Source organism: Capricornis sumatraensis, chromosome 10, assembly GCF_032405125.1.
Source record: "Capricornis sumatraensis isolate serow.1 chromosome 10, serow.2, whole genome shotgun sequence".
In the NCBI taxonomy this organism is placed as follows: Eukaryota; Metazoa; Chordata; class Mammalia; order Artiodactyla; family Bovidae; genus Capricornis; species Capricornis sumatraensis.
The window spans coordinates 97,953,336-97,971,197 of NC_091078.1; the positions used below are offsets into that span (position 1 = coordinate 97,953,336).

General features: G+C 37.3%; 1 protein-coding gene across 1 annotated transcript in view; it reads left to right on the forward strand.

The window, feature by feature from the left end:
* Window positions 1-3,658: 3,658 nt before the first annotated feature.
* The window catches only part of SETD2 (SET domain containing 2, histone lysine methyltransferase), a 54,231-nt gene continuing 40,027 nt past the window's right edge, over window positions 3,659-17,862 (forward strand). Inside the window, exons 1-5 of the mRNA XM_068981898.1 lie at window positions 3,659-7,977; window positions 10,513-10,644; window positions 12,123-12,251; window positions 15,494-15,617; window positions 16,541-16,618. Of these exons, the coding sequence (XP_068837999.1) occupies window positions 3,659-7,977; window positions 10,513-10,644; window positions 12,123-12,251; window positions 15,494-15,617; window positions 16,541-16,618 (4,782 nt within the window). The remainder of the gene's footprint in view (window positions 7,978-10,512; window positions 10,645-12,122; window positions 12,252-15,493; window positions 15,618-16,540; window positions 16,619-17,862) is intronic.

The following is a 17,862-nucleotide window of genomic DNA, read 5'->3' on the forward strand; positions in this document are numbered from 1 at the left end:
AAGATTAGGAAGGAGTGACTCTTTAAAGCCTTTACTTATTAAAATCAAGATAAAATGCTGTATCTGATGTATGGTTCAGGAAATTCAATAAACTGAAATCGTGGATTGAGATCTTTAGGGCTTCACTTTTATAACCTTATATCTACGATGAGAATTGTGTCTGATCTTAGGTAAGTTCTTATCCGGATTTTTCTTAAATGTTTCTGATGACAAGGAAACTTAAGTACCCAGTACAGAGGCACATTCCAGTTGCAGCTACTTCAGATTTTGTTTTCATAAAGCAGTAAGAAAGACTAACAACTCAGTAGGTAATCAGTGGCAAAGGAGCTGAAAAAAGCACTTCCCAGAAAAAAGAAAAAATGCCAATGACCTATAGATATCTGTTAGGCTGGTAGAACTACAACTGAAGCTATATCTTAAGTACGTTGATGTGTAATTATATCCAGGGCTTTCAGCCCAGAAAAGGTAGAGAGGTATAATTTCCATTTGTGTATGTCTTTTCTCCTTTAAAAGCAATGTGTATGCCCATATAAGCACACACTTTTTGGAAGGATATGCAAAAGATAACAATAGTCGCCACTAGGTAGATCTAATTTTAGTTGTATATCTTTTTGTAAATTTTATGTTTTTCCCTGTGTACATGTGTTTTTCAAATAAAGAAAATAACATATTCTAACTTAAAATGAGGTAAAATCTGTCATTCTGTACTTTTGGTGGTCACAGGTCCAACTTTTGGAATTGTACAAAAATAAGGCTATTTTATCTTCTAAGTTTTCTGATACTTTGAGATACATCGCTATGGTCCTGTAACTTGTCTTTTTCCAGAGTAAATAAAATTATGTCCTTTTAAGTATAACCATTTCCTGTGTAACATGGTATCTGAAATACATTTCCTTACCATCTGGCTTGTTTATGTTTATGAATCTTGTTGATATGGCCGAATCTCTCTCATTATATGCGTCCTCCCTTTGGAAACTTCCTGTGTTTCCTGAGAAGTTGGTTGATTGGTCGATTCGAATAATCATGTCATTCTTTGGTTCTTTGAGCTTTCTGTGACAAAGACTCTTAATTAAATCTTTTTTCCACGTGTGTCCTGTGACCTAACAGAGATTTGTCTTTGTGTTGACACGGATAGTCAAAATTCTTTAAATACAGTTCTTCAGTAAGCTGCAGATCTGCATACTGTACATTTTTGACAGAAAATTGGCTGCATATTCCTCTGGGTTTTCTTCTGTAGTAGCTTTTCCAAAGAAGAAACAAGGCATTCTAGCACGATCTCACGCTGGAAAGTTAAATGCATGATTTTGCATTATGTTTTTATGTTTTATGGCGAGGGCACAGGAGACTCAGTACTACCTGTGACTTCTTACCCGCCTGTTCTATTAACTTTCCTTCAAACTTTCTTATTCTTTGCTCTTGACATTATATTATTTACCAAAGCAAGTGTTCTTCTATTAAAAACGTTTGTGGCTGATTCCTGCTATTAATTATGGCCTAACAATTTCATTAATGCCTTTAAAAAGATCTTTTAGGAACAATTCTTTGCATTCCTATCCTTCCACTAAACTAAGTTGCTTATCTTCCTCTTTGCTGTTATACTTGTGTGTATGTCTATCCTTGTATTTATTTGCTCCATTATGTTGGAATTACTTTTAGAACAATTATGTTTATAGAAAACCATAAGAGCTTCTCGAGGGGAAGGACTCTGCTTTAATCACCTTTCCTCTCCGTCACCTAGCACAGTGCATAACACTATCTTCATTGAATATTCGCTATGCTAAATGTAACTAAGGCTATGAAGGGACAGCCCATATAGAATATACCGGGAGGTTGTATGCATCCTAAGCTTTAATAAAAAACAACTTACATTTCATTCCATTTTAAGTATTTATGATTTATTTTTTATTCTTTTGCATGCTTTCTTGGCTGGATGACAATAGAGAAGAAGAAAATGAGGTAAGTATAATTTAATTAGGTATTCAGTGATTATGAGATTGAAAACATTCAAAATTTAGCTATCATTTTGAATATGAAATGAAGTAATAGTTTTTGCTTAATTTTGTTTTTGGATCTGTAATAATTCATTCCAGTGAGGGATGTTGTATACTTCATGAAAATGGTTTTTAAACTTTCAAGCTTCAAGAGCTTTTGTCAAGGTAAAGGAAGCTGGCAACTTGAGACAGTGTATTTTTACTGTTTTTATGCATTGAGCTTCCATGTAAGATTTAATTTGAAAAGTGAATTCTCTTTCTTAAGAAATATTTGAAGACCACTGCTGTGTGATAATGCATGTAAAAATGTTTACTTTCCCACTTGAATGGTTACTGTATAATTTTTGAAAACTGATTTCAGATTTTTACCATGTTGAAGTGGAAAACTGTTCTCTTAAATAGCCAGAGTTGATTAAAGAACATCAATTAGAAAAATGTTGTAGATGGCAAGTGTACTATCTTTAATTTAGACTTGAGTTTGTTGCTGTAGACTTTCCTGATGTTCTGTCTACAACCGAGGTTAAGCCTTTAACTTCTGAAGCCCACCAGTTCCTTTGGTGGTTTGGCAAATAATGAAGGGTAAAGTCTTCTTAGATACATACTTTGTAGCTGTTGCTTATAGTAGGATAAGACTATAAGTCCACTTGGCCTGGGTATGTATGGGGCCCAGCAGATGTAGTGGTAATGTGCCAGGACAGTACTTTCCAGGAAGGTAGAAAGGCCTGGTTCTCATTTGGTTTGGTTACCTCATCTATAAAATGAGTGAGGTGGGAAACTGCTCTGTACCAGCGGTTCCCCACGTCTAGGAAGTCCCTCAGAGTTGCCTGAGATGCTTGTTTTCAGAAAACAAAACAAACTTCTTGTTCACTTTAGAGCTATTGAATTGATGTTTCCTGGAGTTTTGTCACAGATGTATATTTCTACCAAGTACCCAAGTGACTCTCTTTTTTTTTAATCTATTAATTTGTTTGGCTGCACTGGGTCTTAGCTGCAGCACATAGGATCTTTAGTAGAAGCATGTGAACTCTTAGTTGTGGCATGTGGGATCTAGTTTCCTGATCAGGGATGGAACCCAGGCCACCCGCACTATTAGTGTGGAGCCCTAGCCACTGAACCACCAGGGAAGTCACCTCAAGTAGTCCCTGCAAGTGATGATTCTATGTGATGCCAGAAGACCACTAGTTGTAATGACTTATGATGTTTCTTACAGGATAGGGACAAGAACAAAGTATTTTCATGATGGAGATGTTAGCTATTGCTGTCTATCCATGTCCTCTTATAATGTATGTTGAAATACACATCAGATTATTTTTATAATTCTGCTTGGAAAATAGTTCTAAAACTGTAAAATCCTTTAAGAGACAATAAGAGTAGAAAAATATGGATAATTGTTGAAACTGGGGATGGGTACTTAGAGGTTTATTAAACTATTTTACCTTTGGGTATGTTTAAAATTTTCCATAATAAAGAGGATTTTTTTAATGCTTTTATAGCTTAATGAAATTCATGCTGTTTTTGTCATTAAAAAGGACTTTTCATTTCTCTGACATTTTAAACTGTGATGCTAGCCATTTAAAAGTAACTTTATTGTAGTAGTAACTGCTCTTTTTGTTCATTCATAGGCAAAGATTGAAAATGTGCCGAAAACAGGTTTCATCAAAGGACCAATGTTCAAAGGTGTTGCTTCTAGTCGGTTTTTGCCCAAAGGCACCAAGACAAAAGTTAATTTGGAGGAACAGGGACGACAGAAGGTGTCATTCAGCTTCAGCCTTACAAAGAAAACTTTGCAGAACAGGTTTCTGACTGCACTTGGCAATGAAAAGCAAAATGATACTCCAAATTCCCCAGTTGTACCTCTTCAAGTAGACTCGACCCCTAAAGTTAAGACGGACATTGGAGATACATTATCTACTACAGAAGAATCTTCGCCACCGAAATCAAGGGTAGAATTGGGCAAAATCCATTTTAAGAAACATCTGCTCCATGTAACATCCAGGCCACTGCTGACTGCTACCACAGCAGTGGCATCTCTGTCTCCTCCCACAGCACCATTACCAGCAGTCATAGCAGAATCAACAACTGTAGACTCGCCACCCTCATCTCCACCTCCACCACCTCCACCTCCCCAAGCCACAACACCCTCATCACCAGCACCAGTAACAGAGCCAGTGGCCTTGCCACACACACCAGTTACAGTTCTGATGACAGCACCCGTAGATGTAGCTGCTAGAGCCTTGAAGGAGCCACCAGTAACAGTTGTACCAGAATCATCAGAAGTGGACACTAAACAGGACCCTGTATCTAATAGTTCAGAAGAACACATAACTCACAGTTTGAATGAGCAAGCAGATATTCCTTCACAAAAAGAAGATTCCCATATTGGGAAGGAAGAAGAAACTCCAGATAGTTCTAAGAGTAGTCTGGGCTCTAAAAAAACAGGTTCTAAGAAGAAATCCTCACAATCTGAAGGCACCTTTCTTGGTTCAGAATCTGATGAAGATTCTGTACGGACTTCCTCAAGTCAAAGATCGCATGATTTAAAATTTTCAGCAAACATTGACAGAGAAAGAGATTCAAAAAAGAGCTTAGCAACTTTTAAAAGTGAGGATTTAGGGAAATCTTCACGATCTAAAACAGAGAGAGATGATAAATATTTTAGCTACTCAAAACTTGAAAGAGATACTCGGTATATATCTTCTCGCTGTAGAGAGAGAGAACGAAGGAGGAGCAGATCTCGGTCTAGATCTGACAGAGGCTCTAGAACTAGTTTATCTTATTCTCGGTCAGAACGATCCCATTATTATGACTCTGATCGTCGCTACCATAGGAGTTCCCCCTATCGAGAAAGGACTCGCTATTCTCGGGCATATACAGATAGCAGGGCGAGAGAGAGTTCTGACTCAGAAGATGAGTATAAGAAGACATACTCAAGGCGCACCTCATCTCATTCTTCCTCTTACAGAGACCTAAGGACATCATCATCCTATTCTAAATCTGACCGAGACTGTAAAACTGAGTCCTCTTACTTAGAGATTGAGAAAAGAGGAAAGTATTCTTCCAAATTAGAAAGAGAATCCAAAAGGACTTCAGAAAATGAAGCAATGAAAAGATGCTGTTCTCCCCCCAATGAACTCGGATTCCGACGGGGGTCATCATATTCCAAGCATGATAACAATGCTTCCCGTTACAAATCTGCCCCTTCAAAACCTGTATCCAAGTCTGATAAATTTAAAAATTCTTTCTGTTGTACAGAATTGAATGAGGAAACCAGACAGTCTCATTCTTTTAGTTTACAGACTCCTTGTTCAAAAGGTAGTGAATTAAGAGTGATTAGTAAAATTCCTGAGAGAGAGAAGACTCGGTCTCCATCTCCATCAAATCGATTAAATGATTCACCTACTTTTAAAAAGCTAGATGGATCGCCTGTTTTTAAGTCTGAATTTATAGGACATGATAGCCATGATAGTATTAAAGAAGTAGACTCTTTATGTAAAGTGAAGAATGATCAGTTAAGAAGTTATTGTCCCACAGAATTAAATATAAATGGGTCTCCAGGGGCAGAATCTGATTTGGCAGCATTTTGCACTTCTAAACATGACACTGTTTTGATGTCTTCTGATGATAGTGTGACTGGATCAGAGGTATCCCCCTCGGTCAAAACATGCATGCTTTCATCAAATGGATTTCAAAATACTAATAGATGTAAAGAAAAAGACTTGGATGATACTTGCATGAAGCATAGTAAGTCAGAAAGCGCATCTAGAGAAACAGAACCTCTGGTGTCACCACACCAAGATCAACTCATTTCTTTGCCAGTTATAACTAGAGATTATTCCAAAACAGTTGTTAAAGAACCAGTTGAGGTGAGAGTTTCTTGCTGTAAAACCAAAGATTCAGATATATACTGTACTTCAAATGACAACCACACTTCTTCATGTCATTCTGGAGCTGAAAATACTGAGCCTTTAGTCTCGAAGATGTCTTCAAATAGCTTTATGAATGTGCATGTGAAATCAAAAACAGTTATATGTGATAATGGAAATCTAACCGATCAGCACTCAAAATTTGCATGTGGAGAATATAAGCAGAGTGTTGGTAGTACTAGCTCAGCTTCTGTTAATCATTTTGATGATTTATATCAAACTCCAGGGAGCTCATGTATCGCTTCATCTCTTCAGAGTCTTCCCCCAGGAATGAAAGTGAACAGTTTAACTCTCTTGCATCGTGGAGAGAATATATCTCCAGTTTTGGATGCTGTGCTGAAGAGTAAAAACTCAGAGTTTTTAAAGCATGCAGAGAAAGAAACAGTAATAGAAGTAGGTGGTGACCTTCCTGATTCAGGAAGGGGATTTGCTTCATGGGATAGCAGGCATAATAATGGACTGTCTGAGAAATGTGTGCAGGAGGCTCATGAAGAAGGGAATTCTTTATTGCCTGATAGAAGAGGAAGACCAGAGATCTCTTTAGATGAAGAAGGTGGAAGAGGACATGCACATATTTCTGATGACTCAGAAGTTGTATTTTCTTCTTGTGATTTGAATTTAACTATGGAGGACAGTGATGGTGTAACATATACCTTAAAATGTGACAGTAGTGGTCATGCCTCAGAGATTGTATCTACTGTCCATGAAGATTATTCTGGTTCTTCTGAAAGTTCAAGTGATGAAAGTGATTCAGAGGATACAGATTCTGATGATAGCAGTATTCCAAGAAACCGTCTTCAGTCTGTTGTGGTTGTGCCAAAGAATTCTACTTTGACCATGGAAGAAACTAGTCCTTGTTCTTCTCGGAGCAGTCAGAGTTACAGACACTATTCTGATCACTGGGAAGATGAGAGATTGGAGCCAAGGAGACATTCATACGAGGAAAAATTTGAGAGTATAACAAGTAAATCCTGTCCTCAAACTGAGAAGTTCTTCTTTCATAAAGCAGCAGAGAAAAATTCCGAAATTTCTTTTTTACAGCCCTGCCGAAAACAGATAGATAATCACCTGCCTGAAATTGCTCATCCTCAGAGTGATGGGGTTGATAGTACAAGTCATCCAGACATAAAATCCGACCCTCTAGGGCATTCAAATTCTGAGGAAACGGTGAAAACTAAAATAGCTTCTCAGCAGCAAGAAGAGCTACCAGTTTATTCTTCTGATGATTTTGAAGATGTCTCAAGTAAGTCTCGGCAACAGACTGCTTTTCCGATCAGGGCAGATAGTCGACTGGGGAAAACAGACTCGAGCTTTTCTTCTTCTTGTGAGATGTCCCGCGCGGACGGCGTCCGCTCATCAGAGGAGCTCAGAAACCTAGGGTGGGACTTCTCTCAACAAGAAAAGCCTACCAGCACATACCAGCAGCCTGACAGCAGCTATGGAGCCTGTGGCGGACACAAGCATCAGCAAAGTGCAGAACAGTGTAGCGGGTTGCGCAGTTACTGGCAAGGCAACGGCTACTGGGATCCAAGGTCAGCGAGTAGACCGCCAGGAGCTGGGCTTGTGTATGATCGAATTCAAGGGCAGGTACCAGATTCCTTAACAGATGACCGAGAAGAGGAGGAGAATTGGGATCAACGTGGAGGATCTCACTTTTCTAGTCAGTCCAGTAAGTTTTTTCTGTCCCTTCAGAAGGACAAGGGTTCAGTGCAAGCGCCTGAAATAAGCAGCAATTCCATTAAGGACTCTTTGGCTGTGAATGAGAAGAAAGATCTTCTGAAAAACTTAGACAGAAATGATATGAAAGATAGAGGACCTCTTAAAAAAAGAAGACAGGAGTTGGAGAGTGATTCTGAAAGTGATGGTGAGCTTCAGGACAGAAAGAAAGTTCGAGTGGAGATAGAGCAGGGAGAGACAGCAGTGCCCCTCGGCTCAGCGCTGGTTGGGCCTTCCTGTGTCATGGAGGACTTCAGGGACCCCCAGCGGTGGAAGGAATATGCCAAGCAAGGGAAGATGCCTTGTTACTTTGATCTGATTGAAGAAAATGTTTATTTAACAGAAAGGTAAGCCAAATTAATACTTGTCTGAGAAGTTTTAACCTCTTTTTGTAGGAAAAAACTTAGCTTTCGGAAGTTAATATATGAGCTCAACTTTATGAAATAGGTTGTGTGATAAAATGTAAATTAAAAAATCTAAAAAGTATATTTGCCTATTTAGATTTGGTGGTGGTAGAGTCCCTCCCTCAATTTTTTTTTCCTCTCAGGGAGGGGATGTCTGCTTTTTTTTTTTCCTCCCTTTACCTCTGGTCCTAGAAGTATATTAAAACCAAAGTATATAGAGCAACCCAGTTTTTCTTAAGTTTCTTTTTACATGTGAACCTGGAAGAGAAACTGGAACAAAACTCCAGCAAAATAGTCTGCTCTTAGAGAAAAAAAAAGTTATGTTGGATTTTTTTTTTTCTTCATTGTGAAGATTTTTGAAGAATGTCTTTAGGTACTTTACAAACTAGAACTAGATTGAAACACAGTGTTCTTTTGTCATGTTTTAAAATCTGATGCTAATAGATTAAGCTTGGCAATAAGATAACGAGTTTTTAGGAAATAAATGGTAAAATCCCTCACAGGAAATAAGGTATAATGAGAATAGGCTAATGAAAACATAATCCTCTAGAGCAGAGCTTCTTGGTCAACTTTCTTTCACCTCTTTCTGATAGTCTTAATTTTCTCAATGTAAATATATGTTGAATATATGTTTAAAAAGTTTATAGTCTCCTAATCACCTACCTCCTTTTGGAAATTTCTCCTCTAGTTGAGAATCAACTTAGCCATCATCCCTTTAAGCATTCAGAATTTTTTAAAATGAAGACATTTTCCACTGTGGAAAAGGTAAAAGACTTCATCTTAACGTTAGACCCATCAGAAGTTTTTCCTATTTTAAAAAAAAACAACAACTTTTTTTTTTTTGAAAGATAAAAAGAGCCTCTTATAGTAACATTCATTTGTATCTAGTTGTAAATTAGGTTTAACTTCAAAATACTGACTATTTTAAGTAGTAGTCCTTAGGTATTTTGTGAGTAGAGTCATGCAACTTATGTGATCTTTCTACAGGAATAGAAATAAAATTAACCCAACTGGATTTTATTTAGCAGTGAGTTTCAGATACATATAAGACTATACACAATAAATTTGGTTGGTGAGAGGCATTTGAGGGCCTTCTGGAGGGGGAAGCATTTATATATATACAACATTTTAAATCCTGGAGAGGGGCATGGCAACCCACTCCAGTATTCTTGCCTGGAGAATCCCTTGGACAGAGGAGTCTGGCAGGCCACAGTCCATAGGGTTGCAAAGAGTTGGCCACAACTGAAGCGACTTAGCACATATGCAACATTTTAAAGTGCTTGACATATGCTGGGCGTTTGTAGAAGCCACTGAGAAGACAAGTTACTGTCAAGTATGAGCATTCCTATGTCTAGTGAAAATAGGCTTGCCTGAAAGAAATCTGGGCTCTCTAGTCCTCATCTGGTCTTCTGGAGCAGTACAAAATAAAACTGCTGCTTTTATATATAGCTTTTAAGAACTTGCGAGAAGGTATTTATCTTTAGTCATCTTTCTACAGGCAAAGCACATTCTTATGCGTATTAATGAATTATGTCTTTAATTGATCCAGATGAATCATTCTTATTATTGCAAATTGGTGAAAACTCTCATGACCCTGGTTAGGTACTTTCTAAAACGGACTGTAGAAGAACTAATGTTGAAGGTGAAAGCAGATTAGTTAGGAGATTAAGACAGTCTCCTAGAGCAGCAGCTGTGCTCTTCACTTGTGTGTTAGTTGAAGAGTAAGTCACAGTTCCCTGATCTTAAGAAGGGGAACTTATTCATCTGTCCTTGCATTTTTTAAAACAGGATTTGCACAAAAATGATGTTGCTGAAAGAATCTCTAAAGGGTTTGATTGAGTTAGATTCTTGATTTAAAACTCCTATTTTTGTTCTTTTAGTTTGTTTGTTTTTTAGCAGCCCCTTTTCTTCCTCAGCCTAGTATCTCAACTATTATTTGTATAACCATGAGGACTGATTGTTTTGTTTTTGACCACATGGCAGCATACAGGATCTTAGTTTCCCTACCAGGGATTGAACCTTTACCCCCTTGCAGTGGAAGCATGAAGTCTTAACCACTGGACCACAAACAAGTCCATAAGGACTGATTCTTAACTTTAATTAATATTACCTGATACTCATGAGTTCTCCAATTTTCCTCTGGAGCCAAATATGAGTACTAACTTGAAACTGCTCAGAATTTGAGGCTTAGATGACAGGGACTAGGAAAGAAGGCTGAGTCCAAAATAATAGACTTGAGCTTATCCCATCTTCCCATTTGCCAAGGCTGAGGCTTCCTCTCATCTGTTTTGCAACACAGTTCTTAGTGTTTTCAGTCTCATAAATGCTTAGTGGTTTGACATTTTGTCTTTTTAAATGATTGACTTAACCAGAATCATTAAATGGAAAACAAATGAAATTTGGCATTGTTTGACTGTGTATATTGTATCATTGCTAGGACATTTATTTAACCAATTTTAATAAAATTTTACCTAATAGAAAGAAGAATAAATCCCATCGGGATATTAAGCGAATGCAGTGTGAGTGTACACCTCTTTCTAAAGATGAAAGAGCTCAAGGTGAAATAGCCTGTGGGGAAGATTGTCTTAATCGTCTTCTCATGATTGAATGGTAAGTAAATTAGAATGCTCTGCTTTTGCTCGGTTATTGTATTAAATGTCTCTAAATATTGAGAAGAATTATTAAGAGTAAAATTTTGACTTTTCTCCTCCTACCTACTGTTGAGTATTTATGAGCCATGAAATCTCGCGTGTGAAACTAGAGATGAAAACTCCAGTCTCCAGTTTAGGAGACAGATTTCCCTCACATTTTGCACTAGATCATGACACACACTGAATGTGCTCTGTAAAGTAGCCCTGATGCTGACATAGCAATACCAATTTTTACGCAGTCTCCTTTTACCTCTTGTAAGGTTCATGTCCTGAGAAGTCAGTGTTGGCATTTTTTAATTTTTAAAATGAACTAACATTTCAAAAGTGCTTAAAGTAAAATGTCTTGTTCTAAGCCTCAATCCCTCTGTTTGTAATCTTTCCAGATAATTTTTATGCCTGTAGCAGCAGAGGTAGACATTTCCTTTTTTTATGTGTAAAAAGGAAATTCTTACTGTGTGTGCTTTGTGAAACTTTGTTCCCCCTCACTTGCCACATACACTTTTAATATGCTTTGGAGACCTAGTCAGAGCTACATATTTTGACCTACCCAGATCTTTCCCTTGACTGTATTGTGTATTCTATTCATAGTTAACATGTAAATATTAATCTTCTATTGATAGACAGGTGGTTCAGTATTTTTCATATAAATAATAAATATCTTTACATTAGAAAACGTGATTTTTTAAAAAAAAATCAGAGTGAAAATTGTATCATTTTTAACCATCGAAAGATTATTAAGGTGCTTTATAGTATAGCTGGGCTTCCCAGGTGGCGCTAGTGGTAAAGAATCCACCTGCCAGCGCTGGAGATGCAAGAGATGCAGGTTGCATCCCTGGGTCGGGAAAATCCTTGGAAGTAGGAAACGGCAACTCACTTTAGTATTCCTGCCTGGGAAATTCCATGGGCAGAGGAGCCTGTCAGCTTTGGACTATTAAGAATTCAGTAAATTTTTTATTTTATTCCAGAATCCATTACGGAAGAGTCTTGCTACTTCATGTTGTGCTTACTCTGAACAAGGATATGTTTAATAATGACTTTGTAATTAGCTACATTCAAGAGATGAAATTATTGATGATTGGAGTGGAGTATAAGAGAAGGTGCGCCGATTGAGGATAAGTTAGCTCTGCATAGTTGTCAGAGTGCCGCGGGCTTCCATGCAGTCTGAAAATGTGTCTTAGCACTCTGAGGGAGGGGTAGTGACTAGTTGAGAGACTGTATTTCTGGCACCGTGTGTTTAACTAACAGTGTAGGCACTCAGTTCTAAGGAGTCCTTTCATGATGGAAAGAATTATTGAGGAAGGCTCACTTGGAGGTTTACCACACATATGCTTGCTGATTATGCCATAAAGATACGGATATATTTACATAATTCTAGTGAACACGTTTTTAGTTCTTTTGCTGCTTTGGAGAATTAATTTGCTCCCTGTCTCTCTTCAGTTCTTCTCGGTGTCCAAATGGGGATTATTGTTCCAATAGACGGTTTCAGAGGAAACAGCATGCAGATGTGGAAGTCATCCTCACAGAAAAGAAAGGCTGGGGCTTGAGAGCTGCTAAAGACCTTCCTTCGTAAGTTAGGTTTTAATCACCTTTCATTTCATTTGTGTTGCTGAAGTTGATTAGATACCTTTTAGGAAAATAGTTTGCCTATTACACTGAAGTTTAATAATGATTATTGTGCAGAATGATGCTTGGTAGCCAGTTTGTTTTTTTTTTTTAATTCACTTATTTTAGGAAGTTAAATAGAAATCTCTTCTCTAGAGAGAGCAGTTTGTCCCTTATGATGTTTGGAATAGGCAAATCCTTCTTTGTCTGATAGTCATGTTACCTTTAATTCCAAATTACCAAGTGTTTGTGTAGAACCCCCAAATCCCCATGAAATTCTGTAAAAAGGAGTTAGGACAGAATCTATAACAGTGAATCTGTATAAAATTGAGTTGGGACAAGAGTGGTGGAGAGTGTCTAAGGATATTAGAATAGAGAATTAAAGCATACTTGATAAATAATAAACATTTTTGAATGAATAAATGTTGCCTTCTGTCTAACTCATGTTACTTTTATATGTAAGGCAATAAAAGATCAGTTTATTTTCTACCGTATTCAGTATTTCCTGTAGCCACTCATTTTTTATACATAGTATATTTAAGTATTCTTATGAAAGTTGATTGTCTTTTTCTTTAAAGTTAAGTATGTATAGATTACATGTGTTTATGATGGAAGAATTTTTTTAAATACATCAAAGGAATAAAGGAAGAAAATAAGACCATTGCTGGCTTCTGGTAACTAAAGCACAGCTATTCTTTCAGAATCTTAAGCATATGGCCACACTTGAATGAGAATTGGAATGGGGTGAGGGGTTTTAATCTTTTTATTGTGAGGATTCAAAGCAACCAGGTACTTTAGTTTTCTGACAGGAATCCTCATGTATCTTTTGAAAGCTTGGAATTGATATTCATATCACTGTATCTTTTTGAGAACCAATCAGAAAAATGTTTCATTTAAAAAAAAAAGTAAATAGTAGAAACATCATATTTCCCTTTTCTACAAAGTATTATCACAATATCTTGGTTCATAACCATTTTTAAATTGTTTCTTTGAAACATATCTCACAGAATCATCTAAGTATATTCCATATCCAAACTCAGTGGATCCTTTATGATATTTTAAATAAATCATAGACAAGCTTCCCTTGTCTGTTATTAGACATCACACTCAGTATTTCCCAAGGCAGTCCAGTGTGTTTCTAAAGTCACTAACTCTGATCTAGATGCAGGCTAGCCAGGTTTTTCTTTTGGAGAATCTTTTTTTTAATGTATTTATTTTTTAAAGAAATTCCAGTTTAGACATAAACTTCTGTTACAGGGTAGTAATGGATACTACTGTCTTTTGGCAGAGTCTGCACTAACATAGCTTCAACTTAAATATAAATTCTTATATGCAACAGAGACTATTCGTTGGCTCAGAAATCCATTTCCTTTATGAAGAAGGAAATGGGAGAGGAGAAAGTGCGTGACTGTTTCACATAGCAGGTTAAAATTTCCTAAAGCTCTTGAGCTTTCCTCAGCTGCTTACAAAGAACCCTGCTTTGGTAAAATATACTGGGACTTAATGCTTCCATGTTTCTGACACCTTCACTCATGTTACTTCCATATGCTGATGGTAATACCAGTTTTATAAACTTCGGATTCCAAGCTATTTAGATGTTCACTTTTAGAGTATTTCTACTTAACAAGGACATACTGTCAGATGTGCACAGTGTAAGTAGGTATTTGGAACAAAACTACTAGTTAGTGTTAAAATATGACAGACTCCACCAAGAAACCAAGCAAATCCCTACCAAACCCTCCAGTTTTAGGTTGTAGGAATGGAAGGCAGTGCTGTCCAGGTTGAACTAAAGTTGTTGTTGTGTGTTTAGTTGCTCGGTCATGTTCAGGTTTTTTTGTGACCCTTTGGACTGTAGCCCACCAGGCTCCTCCATCCATGAGATTTTTTAGGCATGAACTCCGGAGAAGGCAATGGCAGCCCACTCCAGTACTCTTGCCTGGCAAATCCCATGGACGGAGCAGCCTGGTAGGCTACAGTCCATGGGGTCGCTAGGAGTCAGACACAACTGAGCGACTTCACTTTCACTTTTCACCTTCATGCATTGGAGAAGGAAATGGCAACTCACTCCAGTGTTCTTGCCTGGAGAATCCCAGGGACGGGGGAGCCTGTTGGGCTGCCATCTATGCAGTTGCACAGAGTCGGACACGACTGAAGCGACTTAGCAGCAGCAGTAGCAGCAGAGGAGCCTAGCAAGCTAGAGTCCAAAGGCTTGCAAAGAGAGTCTGATACAACTGAGCAGTTGAGCATCAGCAGATGTTGAGCAGCTATCACCTTTGTCTAGTTACAGAAATTTCTATCACCCCTAAAGGAAACCCCTTAACCCAATCAGCAGAATATCCTTGTTGCTCTCTCTTCCCTACCTTTGGCAACCTCTAAATCTCCCATTTCTGTGGATTTAACTATTCTAAATATTTGTTTCCAACTTCTTAAAGTTTTAAGCATAGCATTTTTATAGCATGGTCCCTCCCCCAAAAAAGAAATATACTGATTTGTCAGTATATCATAGCAAATACAAATGACTTACATTTTTACATTTAAAAATTCTCTTGGGTATTCTTTGTGGTTCAGTCACTTAGTCGTGCCTGAGTCTTTGTGACTCCATGGACTGTCGCCCAGCAAGCTTCTTTGTCATGGGATTTCCCAGGCAAGGATACTGGAATGTGTTGCCATTTCCTACACCAGGGGATCTTCCTGGATCAGGGATGGAACCCATGTCTCCTGCATTAGCAGGTGGATTCTTTACCACTGAGCCACCAGGGAATGCCAGTGGTTAATGTTAGGGCATGTTTGTTTATTTTTTGGCTGTGTGTCTTGAGGGGATCTTAGTTCCCTGACCAGGGAATGAACCCCAGGCTGTAGCAGTGAAAGACCAAGTCCTACACACTGGCCCAGGGAATTCCCAGGTCATGTTTATTTTGCAAGGATTAGAGAAAACTTCCAGGTAGGTCATTTCTTGTCAGAACTTGGGAGTAAAGCGTAGAGAAGTATTTGTTTATATGGAGGTACTACTTGAAATCATTGGTGCGAATGAGCTTTTATAAAGGGAGAGAGAAGAGACTGAGAATTAATACCTTCAATAGAGAAGAAACAGATAAGTTACTACTAAAGAACAATCAAGGGTAGAAGCTAACTGAAAGAAGCCAAGAAGAGAGCTTATTATTGATAAATCTTAGAGAAAACTAACAGACTTCTTTTTTTTTGGTCAGGAACACCTTTGTCCTGGAATATTGTGGAGAGGTACTTGATCATAAAGAGTTTAAAGCCCGGGTAAAGGAGTATGCACGAAACAAAAACATCCACTACTATTTCATGGCCCTGAAGAATGATGAGGTAAGTGGCATGAATGCGTTTGTTTTGAAGCAGATCTGGAAATTGTTGAGTTTGAAAGGGGTCATTGATACAGACAGATATCTGAAATGTAAGTGGCAAAAATAAGGAGCTGAACAATGTGTATAGTTTTTTTCTATTTGCTTAAAAAAACGATGAGGGAGGAATTTCCATATATATGTAAATATAAACATGCATGTTTCATACTACAATTCTTAAAAAATCATGGATGTCTTCTAAAGAACTTTTGTTTATGTGGATTATATTTATCAATATATTAAAAGCTGAGAAGTTGAAAATACTTTTTATTAAACCATTTAAAAGTGACAGCCTATTATATATTGACACAAATATGCTTTTATGAAAATTGTTTTCCAACAAAGTTGTTTTTTAGTGAGGAGCACCATTTACAATTTCTTTAATGACTGGCTTAATAAATTTAGCTAGATTCTTACGTCTGCCTCTATTCAGTCTGGAAGTGCAAGTTGTAGGGATTTATCCTTAGATGTGCTGACTTCTCACTGTTAGAGTGGACCCAGCAAGAGTTTTAACAACCTCTCCAGTGGATTCAGATACATACCCAAACTTGAGAGCTACATACTGTGGTATTTCATGCATGCATTTTAAAATGAAGTTTTATACACGTAAAGTAAGATTACAGTATAATAGGATGTAAGAAATAGCTAAAAGAAAATGAGACATTGATCAATATGGAGATAATTTGACCCAGAGGTGAAATGTTGATAGCAGATCTCTTCAGAATTAAGAAGCTAGATATTTGACACTGTGATGTGTAAAGTTATGTGAGAGAGTTCTCTAAAGGAACAGGAGATTAAGGCTCTTAAATTTGCCAGATGCTTTTCTTTTCTAAAATGCACATATATTTAAGGTCTCATTTTTAACTCTTAAATTATCCTTTTCCCTAGATAATAGATGCCACTCAGAAAGGAAATTGCTCCCGGTTCATGAATCACAGCTGTGAACCGAACTGTGAGACTCAAAAAGTAAGTTGAGGTAGATGTTAAGAGTTTGAAATATTTGTTCCCGACTGCTGTTCCGACTGTTGGTTTTAGATCTGTGTCAGAGATACCCGTGGGTATTGTTTTCAATCATTCTTTCTTACTCTGTTCTTAAAATTTATTTTGAAATAAGTTAAGATTTATAGAATAATAAACAGTGAGGACTGAGTTCCTGTATGCTATTCTGCATTAGCTTCCCCAACTGTCTACTGAATGTAACCATAGTACAGTTACCCAATCCAGGAAATACTATTAACCATTAACTCGTTTAAACACCTTGCTTAAATTTTGCCATCTGTCATTTTTCTGGTCTGCGATCCCATCCAGGAGCTCTAAGTGCATTTAATTGTCACATCTCTTTGCCAAAAGTTTTATGTATTGTTAAGGTGCCAAAATGAGAAACTAAATTTTAATTTTGATGAAGTCCAATGTGTAGTATTCATATTTTATATCAATTATGTATCCGTCTTATCCAGGTACCAGATTTGGTGGTTTTAATATTTGTAAGGGATTGAGTGGCTACAGATGAGAAAGATAATATGTGGTATGCATGTAGGTATTCTGCTCACCCTCAACAAGGCCAGACTTTAGGTCTTGGTTATCTTTAGGTCCCTGTGCCTCGCATATAGTTAACACAATTGATAAATCCTTACTGAATTTGATAAAATATTTTGAGATCATTAATGATCTTCATACCCTCTGATTTGTGTTTTCAGCTTAGGAAAAATACATACACACGTATATATAATATACATATGTGTGTATATATATATGTTTATATATTATATATATGTTTTAATATATATGCATCCCAGAGACAATGGGCCCCCGTCTATGGGGTCGCACAGAGTCGGACACAACTGAAGCGACTTAGCAGCAGCAGCAGCATGTACATATATGTATGTGTGTGTATGAATATATACGTATGTATATATATTCACACACACACAGGCACATTAGAATATTGTGGTTCTGTTTTAGGTTAAGAAAGCTATGGATTCACTCCCTAGAAAAATATATCAATAATTTCCTCTTATATTGAAATAGTGGTTTTGACTCTTGGATATTTTTTGCTCTTTGATCTCTGTACTAACAGATGTAGCTCTCCCAAGAGCTGAAACATACAATGACTAGGAAAACCCAGTGTGGAATTATTTAATTAAGTTCTGGTTCTAGTTTTGATTGCAGCTGGTGGCCACATGTCTAGCCATGAGACTCTAGTTTTACTG